At 42.2% G+C, this 11,059-nt stretch overlaps 1 protein-coding gene across 3 annotated transcripts; it reads right to left on the reverse strand.

Moving 5' to 3' along the window:
- Positions 1-210: 210 nt before the first annotated feature.
- On the reverse strand, positions 211-4,887 carry LOC140220161 (uncharacterized). Of its 3 annotated transcripts, XR_011896278.1 has the most exons (10): positions 3,736-4,887; positions 3,069-3,156; positions 2,868-2,954; positions 2,659-2,778; positions 2,489-2,567; positions 2,077-2,406; positions 1,774-1,966; positions 1,589-1,687; positions 1,103-1,511; positions 211-1,006 (listed from the first exon to the last, which is right to left on the reverse strand). XR_011896278.1 is itself a non-coding variant. In XM_072290180.1 (7 exons), the coding sequence occupies exons 4-7, from the start codon at positions 2,735-2,737 to the stop codon at positions 1,777-1,779; spliced, it is 678 nt and encodes a 225-aa protein (XP_072146281.1). In that variant the 5' UTR covers positions 2,738-2,778; positions 2,868-2,954; positions 3,069-3,156; positions 3,736-4,887; the 3' UTR covers positions 1,701-1,776. The 3 variants fall into 3 exon arrangements, 1 of the variants encoding a protein (XP_072146281.1); XR_011896279.1 differs by lacking the exon at positions 3,069-3,156; XM_072290180.1 differs by lacking the exons at positions 211-1,006; positions 1,103-1,511; positions 1,589-1,687 and having other exon boundaries at positions 1,701-1,966.
- Positions 4,888-11,059: the final 6,172 nt, after the last annotated feature.

Consider the following 11,059-nt stretch of genomic DNA (forward strand, 5'->3'; position numbering starts at 1 on the left):
CCTCAAGAGGTGCTCCAAAAACCTCCTTTTCAGACCTCCTCATGGAGTTGGGGTTATTTACCCACCATTGCCACTGGTTACACAAGTTACCGGTTCGATTTTTCTATCTCCCGTCGTCTCCGTTTCTTCTCCCAGGGGCGCGGGCCGGCCGGGGCGAGCTCCCCCGCGGCGGCGCGACCGGGGCGCGGGCCGGCCGGGGGCGAGCTCCCCGCGGCGGCGCGGCCGGGGCGCGGGCCGGCGGGCGAGCTCTCGCTTGTTTCCAACCATCTGATCTTGGGGCGGACGAAGCGGCAGCGGCGGCGCTTGCTTACCTGAATAGGATGGTGCCGCCGATGAATGCGACCTAGAGGCCGGTGCCCGATGCGGTGGCCGCCGAGGCGCCAGCGATTCGGGCGCGAAGAGGACCCCCGCGGCGAGGAATAACACCACCGTCAAGAACCGCGCCGCTTCCCATCGCGTGGGCCCTTGGAGAGCTCGGAACGGCAGTCGCCTCTGAGCTTGAATGGACGCGACGGCTAGGCCAGCGAGAAGCTTGGAACGGCCGGGGCCTTGTCGTTGACCTTCCAGAAAGAATATATGCTTTGCTTGGAAAACGGAGGCATGTTTCTTTCTCTGCATTCTTAAAATAAAATCCTCCGGCGAGCCGACGGGAGAATAGGAATGTGGGCAGGTGCCCACCGGAGAGCGCTGGTTCTACCTCTGCATGTTCTACCTCCAAAAACTGAGAAGAGAAGAGGAGAGGAGAGAGGAAGAAGAGAGGAGAAAATAGAAGAGTATGACATGTGGGTCCGTTTACGAAGGGTAAAATAGACCATTCACAACAAGTGCTCATGTTTTTGGAGCTGGAGCAATGCCATTAGCCAAACACGTGCAGCAGCTCCATGTTTTTTTGGAGTTGGTGGAGTGGAGCTAGGAAAGTGTGGAGCTAGTGAAGTTGAGTTGATTTTTCTGAGGTGGAGTGCTCCCAAACAGGCCCTAAATCTCTTCTTGTTTCCGGTGCTTCACCCTGCGCATTGGTGGGGAACCAAATTAACTGCACATCCCTGATAAACAAGTCCATGTTCTAGTAGTTTGCAAGAAGTTGCAATGATTTTGTACTCACCCCAAATGGCGGCACACAGACAGCGTCTCCGTTGTACCATCTCATGCAGTTGAGTGCATGGATTACAAATCAAATTTCTCGTTTCGAAGTATATGCTTGGTTCGATTGTTTAGCTTGCAAATATAAGAAATGTGATCACTTATTCACTTACACTGATGCATTTTTGCCGCGTGGGAGAAGAATTGTCGGGTTCCAGCATCCATGACCTATAGTTTGGTTCCGTGTGAGTCTGCGCATGCAGTACAATAGATGTGGGAGCAGTTTATTGCAGGCATCAGTGTGTTTCTGAATCCTCTCCTCTGGCATTGGGTCTCTAGCATTTGGGTCCATGATTGAAACTCTGTTTCTTGAAAGATGAAATGCATAACATGACCATACATCACCATAGAGGACGAGGGTACGTTAATACCTGGAAATCAATGTTTTGACTTTTGAGTTTGCATGAAGGAATCAATTGCAGAATTTGCATGAGACAATCATACTCACAATAGTGCACCGGTTTACGTCGTAAAGCGTGGTTAGTTGTGGCGACCTCAACATTTCATATGATGATTCCATGCAGCAGTTCCTTTTGGTGATATTGATCTAGATGGGAAATAGTACTGTCAGAATTGGATCAGTAATGCTACCTGAATTACATGGTTAATTATGTTAATGCATAAGGACCTTACCGCCTAAGAAGGAGACACGTAATGCCTGCCGGGAGACTTTGTGCGTCTGGCCATTGTTGCATTCTCATGTAACCTCAACATCCGAACAAAAGCATCAGCCAATTTGGGGTCGAGCATCGATCGGAACAGGAATCGTCTGATCTCGAATCCAGCGAGTATCATACCAGGTGGTCCTTCAAGTTGCAACCAAACCCTGCAGGTGCAAAAAAAAAAAGAAGAAGCGGACTTGTTATGATCTTTACTAAATCTTGGCATAGGCTTTGTTTAAATGCAAAGATACGAAGCTGCTTTATATTTGCCTACCCTGCCAGTAGAGCATCTGGAGCTCTCTTATTAATCTTATTAATCCATTGCCGCACGCGTTTAGCATTTGACGTCGCTATCTGTCCAAGCCTCCTTGTTGCACATTCACGGTTGTTGCATGCCAGCTTCTTTCCGGCACCGGGAAATTCAGTGGACTGGTCCCCTTCCAACTCTGAAGCAGGCACGTATTTGTCACAGTCCATTCCGATTGTATCTGGTTGTATCTGCATTGGGTACAATTCAACACAGAGTCCTGCCACACAATGGAGCGGAATGTTGTACAGCCCGGAAATTTCAGGACTCTGCGGTGAGCTGTTGCCACCTTCCAGCCTACACCATATTGAAATTTTCAGTTTTGTAATACACACAGAGATAGAAACGGAAAAAAAAGGTACAATGCCTAGTTGCCAACCTTTTGGCCATGTTTTGGAGGCATTGTGGGTCAGCTGACTGGCCAGCATCATCATCATCCTGAAGTGATCTTCCGAGCCCTGCATCCATGTTACAAAAATAGTGATTGTTGCATCAAGATTCCACGAATTGAAGATATACGTGACCATCCACTGATACTAGTTTTGTTACCGTATATCCTTAGGCCGATATTGGTTAATCTAGAGGCAAATAGATCTGGGCTTTTAGAATGCTTGCTGGCAAAGCTCATTAATCTTGAGTATGACGTCTTGAGTACTCATTATGCATCCCCTGCGTGGAAAATAAGGAAAGATTTATAATCTAGTCAGGCCTTCAGAGACATCATAATTCTGATCCATATTTTGGTTTGGCGTACAAACCAAGTCAACAGAAGGGTTGCTGTTGGACAATGTGGTTTCTTCATGTGTTAATTCATCATTCACCATTCGTACTGTAGGAGCTGTTACCTGTACAAATGGAAATGGAATTAACAATTCTACGTACGCCATATGGAACAAGCAGTCAGATTTAATTTTGCGAAAAACCGTCATTTGCAGGAGTATTATTAGCCTAGAAAGTACCTCATCGTTAGTTATCTCCATTAATCCGTTCCCATGGTTGCTGTCATATAAACTTTTCCTCAGGTCCAAAAATGTCATCGTGGGAAATCTGACACGTTTAAAGTTTTTAAGTCTCTCACGAGCCGACTCCTGACGACTAATGTTTTAGTGAGGAATAGAATGTATAAATTAATAATGTTCATTTTTTATTATATTTCAGTACTACAAGTCTACAACAACACTCAGGTGCTAGAGCAAGGAATGAAAAACAACAGGACACTTGCTACTGCAGCCAAAGGGTCTTTCCCTACCGAGGTGCTAGAGGAAGACATGAAAACAATGCAAGGATGCTTACAAATTTTCACTTCTGCCGGTTATGCTGTTACTCAAAACGAGCCTGTAGTTGTTTATTTCCTGGTGGCCTTGTTGAAAAATAGTTGTCTAGGTTCTTGGCTCAACTCACAAACAATTTTCGCAAAATTGAACAACTAGTAACTGAAACAACTGCCCTGTAACGGACATTGAAAACTATGAATCTCAGCATCGATAATACAAATTTTTTGGTGACGGAGGCAGAATCTTGTATTAAAGCTTAAGGCAGATAGATTCTACGGACTGATAGAACTGCAAGAGAGCTATTTCGTCGATTGGGGCTAGAAGGAATGGCACTTTTCAGTGAAAGACTTACCACTCTCCCATGCTCTTGGACTTCTACGTCAGCGGATCGTAAATCAACAGACTTCTCCATGAACAAAAATCCTCCGAAGCTTACTCCCCCTCTTCCTCTACGAACACTGGAAGCAGAGAACGCCAACAGTCGAATGGTGGTTCGGCAGCCAGCCTTTGAGCTTATAAAGTTGAAGGTCGAGGAAACTGGTAACCATTGCCTTTTTTGTGTCAGGGACTCCATAAAGGAGGCAATGGTTGCTGGGTTTTGTTTGCGCCCTATTTTGGTGTTCTTTTGGTTTCCTTGCGATGGGACCAACTCTCTGACGTGATAGGGCCAGTAAGATGTGAGGCGAGTAAATTTTGCTTAAAAAAAGGAACGATACTATTGGCTGCCAGGATGCCGCTAGAATGCTACTGTTGTCCTCGATGCTTTGCTTTTGGTTTCCGTGTGCATGGAGCCCAAACGGCACACTACATGTTAACTTGATATTAATTTTGCATGACTCAAATACAAATTTGATCACCTATTCTACGGTAGTGCACGAAGGTTGGAGCTAGGGCATGATGTATGTGCTAGGTCTTGGCTTTGTCTTCATATATATTTCATCTAATATAAATTTGTTCTCCCGCCAGGAAAATGGAATCTACTAGAAGCTTTCTTTATGCAATGTCAAAATTAATTTGGGTGCAAATTTACGCAATTAATACTACAGAACAAGCTATCATCATGTAAGAGAATTGGTGGTGACAAAGTTTCACCACCAGTTCTAAAGCATACAAGGGCTAGTGGACATTGGAATCAGCCGTGAAAAGGGGTATCACCGCCTGTTTCAATAATGAACCAGCAGTGAAAACCTTCACCGCCAGTTCCAAAAACAACCCGTCAGTGATAGTGGACACCCGGACCCCTCCTTATCCGCTCGCGGCTCATCCTCCCTCCCTTGCAGACTCCCCTGGTCGGATCCGCCTTCCTCCCTCTCCTCCTTCCCTGGCTGGCTGGATCCCCTCTCCCTCCCTCTCTCTCCTCCCTCCCTCAGCAGACCTCAACCCTCTCCTCCCTTCCCTAGCCAAATCAAAGCCCTTCTCCTAACCCTGCTACCCCTCCCCTCCCCCCCTTAGCGCGCCCCTGACTCACCGGTTGCAGTGAGGAGGCACAGTGGGGTGCGGCAGATTGTGCAGTAGGCGGGCGCGGCATGCTTAGAGGCCGGCGGGTGCGGGCGCAGGCGTGGCCTCAGCTAGCGGCCCACGGTGGGGCTCCGGCGGCAGCTAGGTCTCTCTCTCTCTCAGCGTGCAGTGGGGCTCCGGGGGTGGCGTGGGGCACGTGCTTGGAGTGGCAGTGGGAAGGACCGACGAGGTGCTAGGTGCGATGCTAGTGACAGCGTTAGTTTTTTTCTTTTTTTTCGGTGATATCTCTCGACATCACCATCGGCCTAAATCCACCAATGCCTAAAATCGGTTGTGATGTTGTTTTTGACACCAGCAGTGATGTCCCATAGTCAATGCCGCTATTAGGAGTAGTTCATGGTGCAGCTTACACTACAAGGTTTCGTGCCTAATACCACGGTTTTTTTAGTAACAGTGTATTTTCATTGCAATACATGGTGGTTATTGCAACAATAGTTGATTTTGGTTGCGATTGGGTGACATGTCGCCACCAATTGTGTGATGTTGCGATATAAATTTTGTTAGTTGCAATAAGGTGGATATATCGCAACGAATATATTTGCATTGTAATTACGACGATGTTATTGCAATGCTAGTTGTAATGGTTGCAAATAGATGTCCATGTCGCAACGAATATAAAGCGTTGCTATTACTACTATCGTGTGTTTTAAAAGAGTCTATGTTATAGCAACGAAAGATGAGTTGTTGCGAATAGGGTCTTAGATATAGCAACACAAAACTATATTGTTGCCGATGAGTCTTAGATATTGCAACAAGTCTTAGATATAGCAACGAACACTAAAATCGTTGCTACACACAAGGTGGTATTGCAATGATATTTCTAGGCGTGGCAATAGATGAGTTTGTAGGTGGGCCTCACCCAAGTTGAACTCAATAAATATGTAATTTGGCCCATGCGGCAGGCCTTTCTTTCGTGAGGGATCGGACCTAAACTAGATCGAAACAACCCTTGGCCCTCACGCTGTGTCGCCACTTCTCTTCGCGTGACATTCGCCACCTCCATCATGAATGCCGAGCGTGCACCGTGCCGGCCATCTCGCCCGTCCTATGCCCTATCGCTCTGGTTGATCGCAGGAGCGCGAGGAGCCACTTCGTAGGAGAACATTCAGCATAATTGATCGGCCTAAGGTATTTTGTTTCCTAATGCATTTTGAGCAATCAACCTAAGATATCATCAATCATGTGCACAAAACTTGAGTTATTTCAATATATTTTGTTTCGTAATATGTTATAAATATTGGTTATTTTAAATCCTGAACAAGCACCCATTTTCCCATGGTTTAGGAATTGTGAATTTGGTGTTCTAACTCCTGCTGTACCTGAGATTTTTCCAATGGCACATGATGATCATAATTGGATGCTACTACCTCAGTTAGATGAAGCGTGGCAACTCAAATTTAACAAATTCATTGGGGATACCTTTGAAGGCACCTATCCAGGAGAGACTGTGCCCTCTCCATGTACTAGGTGTCATCGCATGGTGTACAAAAGGAAAGTTGAGGGTCAATAACACTTGCTTGAAAGAGGCTTTGACAAGGATTTCATAAAATAGAAACGTCGTGCTGCTAAAGCAATGGTTGTGGATGTTGATCGGGATTTGAGTGAAGGACTAGCTGCTGATCATGATGATGGTGGCTCCGCTAATAATCTGCTTTCCTCACTAATTAGTGGTGCTATACATGGAGAAATTGCAGGTGGTAATATTGAGGAGCCAAATGAGTCAACAAAGAAAATTTTCAAATTAATGGAAGAAACGCGGAAAGATTTGTACCCAGGTTCTAATGAGGCCACCAAAGTATCCTTCATTGTCAGGCTATTTCAGATTAAGTGTATGTTCGGCATTACCAATAATGCAATGGAGCAAATACTTCACCTATTCTATCTTTTGCTATCCAAAGGACATTGTGTCCTAGATACCCTGGATAAAGTTCGAAAGGTGATTTGAGACCTTGGCTTGGACTACCAAAAGATTCATGCTTATGTCAATGACTGTGTGTTATTCCGTGGAGATTACGAAAAGATGGACACATGTCCAACATGTGGGGAGAGTAGGTGGAATAATTTAGATTCAGAGGGGCTTGTTGGCGAGTGTAGTGGCACTGGTGGAGTAAAGAAGAAGCTCTTTCCTCGTAAAATACTAAGGTATTTTCTACTTATTCCTCGACTGCAAAGATTATATATGAACGAGACCACATTGAAGTATATGCGTTGGCACAAGGAAGAATTGGTTCAAGATGGGAAAGTGAGGCACCCATCTAACTCAAAGGCATCGAAGCACGTAGATGAGAAGTATAAGGATGAATATGCATTGGATCCACATAATGTCAGGCTGGGACTTGCATCAGATGGGTCAATCCATTCAGGATATTGAATGTGACTTACATTACATGGCCGATGATCCTAATTTCTTATAATCTGCCTCCTTGGTTGTGCTTGAAACAATCTTATTGGATAATGTTGATGTTAATTCCTGAGCCCAGATCTCTAGGAATTAACATTGGTGTATATTTGCAGCCTCTGATTGATGAGCTCAAAGAGCTTTGGGTTAATGGAGTTGATACTTGGGATGCAAAGGAGATGAAGAATTTTACTCTACGTTCCATGTTACTTTGGAGAATAAACGATTTTCCTACATACGCGATGTTATCTAGTTGGAGCACAAAAGGCATGTTTGCTTGTCCTTATTGTCACAAGGATACTGATTACTTGTGGTTAAAATTCAATTGAAAGCATTGCTACATGGGGCATCGCCGTTTTTTGCCTACAAACCACAAGTGGCGAAGGAACAATAGCAATTTCAATAACAAGGTTGAAATGAGGGAGACTCCAATGCCGCTCAGTGATAAACAAGTAGTGGAGCAGTACAAGAGTTTTGAGCAACTCACTTTTGGAACCACTACTTCAAGGAAGAGGAAGCAACGTGATAAAGATATTAAATGCACAACTGGAGGAAGAAGAGTATTTTTTTATCTTCCTTACTGGGAATCATTGCTTATATGCCATAATTTAGATGTGATGCATATTGAGAAGAATATTTGTGAGAGCTTGCTTGGGACTTTGCTTGGTTTAGCAGGTAAATGTAAGGGTAGTCAGAAAGCTCGACTTGATCTGCAAGAATTGGGTATAAGGAAGGATCAACATCCATTGCTCGAGAAAGGTACATACACTTTGCCACCAGCTGTGCTCGTTAGGTGATTTTGAAAAGAAAATTATGTGCAAATTTTTAGAAGGTGTTAAGATGCCCGATGGTTATACCTTTAATATCAGAAGATGTGTTGATGTTGATGGTTGCAAGGTTGCTGGACTTAAAAGTCATGACTACCATGTTATATTACAAAAACTCTTACCCTTGGTGGTACGCCACATATTGGTGTGTGACTACAAGGTTAAGCAAAATGGAAGCAATGACCATGCATTTGAGTTGACTGCCATACCCCGATGCTCTACTTCCGGTATCTATATTTTTGGCATGAAAAAGACAACACTGATTATTCCCCGGAACTAGCTTAATTTGAGACTCCATGTACCCATGTTGGCAAAAAGTCTACTACTAGGAGAAAATAGGCAATCTACAGATAAACATTTGTGCCGTGCCCCTTGATTGCAGACAATAATCCAATACTGGAGAAAATAGGGAAGAAATAATTATATGAAATCAAATACTAATGAGGTCGCAATTTATATATGATCAATACTAGGTCCATCAGATAAGACATCAGGCAAAAAGCAAATTAACCATAGGAGCCAAAGCCTATATCTTATTTTAGGTTGAAGCTAGCTAGCCATCTATATAATATAATTTGACCGGTGAGAATTTTGCAGTTTCCACTAAACAGAACTTACTTAAATGACATAACATCGATGAAATACAAGAAACTAGCAATGCATTATTACATCCAGTTTAAGGGTACCAAACTAGCAAACATATTGTTCTCCATAAAAAAACATCATATGGTTTGATGCACTTTATGGGCTTGTTCTTCCAGAAATCATGGCAATGTACATAGTTTATAGCACAGTACTTGACTATATGCTTTAATTTCCCACCAGAAAGTTGACATCATTCAGAACCTACTGAAAACCATGAGGCATAGTTAGCTTGATTGAATGACTTGGGCCAACTGCAACATTTTCTGTGGCATACTTGGCAGCCTTTCTTCCTCTAGTTGATTTAGTTGAACCTGTACACCAAATATGTTATGTTAACCATACTGGACATACATGTTCTTTTGAAAGATTGGTTAAGAGAGTAAACAGTTCCTGGTATTCCAGCTATGCTATTAAAATTAACACTAGTTGCATGATTAAATCATTCAAGACAAACTAAAGTTCCGATGCTACATTGCAAAATATAATAGCTGCATTGAGATAAACATTGTCGCTCAAGTAAAGCATATTTGATCTGTATATATAGTTGAATGGCACATACCATTTGTGCCATGACCATCCGGACCAGCTATCTTCTGCATAATCCATAAATATGAATGAATCAAGATATATGTTTATGGAAATAAATACATAACACTACTATAAAGGTTTCAGTGCTGCACAGTTTCATTTTTTCTGAAGGAGAACTATGGGGGAGTTCCCCACAGCGCTTCGCGTTAAATAAAACAGAGGGTCTTTACAAAGTTTATGGAATAATTACAACAGCGAGGGGGGATGAATTAAATTAAATTATTGTTACTAGCCATTGTACAATTGGAGGTCTAAGCTCCTCTCTAACTCTGTGAAGTTTGCACAGTTACATTAAAAGTGTTATAATGTAGAAACTTTCAAAATATATCTGGTTCTGAGTATTCACATGGTGGTGGACACTTTTATTTTCATGCAATAATTTCTGTAAAGGGGTTACTATACCTTCTTCTGAAGTTTTCTCCCTCTGAACATGCCTGTTATCGGCCCGTTTGTTTTAAGAAACTCTTCCGCTTCAAGGTTGGAACGGAATTTCCTTTGGTACACCCTATGTTTGTAGGTCTACATATAAGCAATTTACATGGAGTTAATATCATGCTTTTACATGAGTGATAATAATGTGACAAATATATGCTTTACTTCATATGATTACATGGACTGTCCTTGAACATTAGAAATGCAGTCTTCAATATTTATCAAGTTCTAATGTTGTATACATGCACAGGACAGTAGAACAAAAATATCCTGTGAAATTTCCACTCATGAAAATAAACTCATTTCTATATTGTTAAACAATGATAAATATCCTGTCGAACTTGTGGTCTAAGAATAAAATCAGAAGCTTATAAGATATGATATATCCTAGTTAAGAGTTTTTTCAACACACAATGCACCATCCCTGCATTAAATTATCTTCAACATTAGTTTATGTTGTCATATGCATGCAAAGCATATAAAATTATAATTTTTGTGCAATAAAAATTTATTTTCAAAGAATAAAATCATAAGGATGTAATTCAACATATGCTCTTTACCTATAACGAGCTCAGTTTTTCGCTGAACATCCCTACATTTTAGTAAATCCAACTATAAGGTTACGATGTAGATCGGTGGCTCTTTATCAGAATACTGATGACATGACAATGACTTGATGCTCTACAAACATTTCAAGCACTAAATTTTTGAAGGGCAGTGGATCAAACCAATACAGTGTAGGCTCATGTGGTAGTGCTTAAGCAGCTAATACTCTCTCTCTCTCTCTAAATTCACTATAAACATAAGATTCTGGGGAAAATTATGTGTGCACAAGCATTATTATTGGAATACAATGACAAAGAATCAATTATTATTAAAATACTTTTTGAAATATGATGGAGACATCCCAAAAGTTGCCTGGAAGCCACTAAATCAATTGTCCAGATACAAATTTTTATGTATGTTAAATAGTGTCATATGTATCATTCTCAACTGAAGCACACTAAGATGCTAGAATAACTTAAATACTATAATTTAAATGAATTTACAAACAACATGGAACAATGCAATGGGCAGAAAAGAAATCAGATCAATGTGTTGACATGTAGGGTATGAAAGCTAGCCTAAGCAGAGTAGGCACATCGCTTGTCTATGCATATGTACAGAGAGAGGATACTTTCTAGAAGGATGATATAAAGTATATCATTTTATTTCTGGACCAAAAGTGGATCTGTTTAGAATAGATCCAACCAGTACTGCCAAACAAA

The sequence above is a fragment of the Setaria viridis genome, chromosome 8 (genome assembly GCF_005286985.2).
Source record: "Setaria viridis chromosome 8, Setaria_viridis_v4.0, whole genome shotgun sequence".
Taxonomy (NCBI): domain Eukaryota; kingdom Viridiplantae; phylum Streptophyta; class Magnoliopsida; order Poales; family Poaceae; genus Setaria; species Setaria viridis.

What these genes read in the sequence shown, in the direction of transcription:
- LOC140220161 (XM_072290180.1), bottom strand. Translation starts at nt 2,737, where the DNA reads ATGAGCTTTGCCAGCAAGCATTCTAAAAGCCCAGATCTATTTGCCTCT. An exon ending in TATCGGCCTAAGGATATACG is followed by an intron (nt 2,568 to 2,658) that starts GTAACAAAACTA and finishes ACATGGATGCAG; the next exon opens with GGCTCGGAAGATCACTTCAG. An exon ending in CTCCAAAACATGGCCAAAAG is followed by an intron (nt 2,407 to 2,488) that starts GTTGGCAACTAG and finishes AATATGGTGTAG; the next exon opens with GCTGGAAGGTGGCAACAGCT.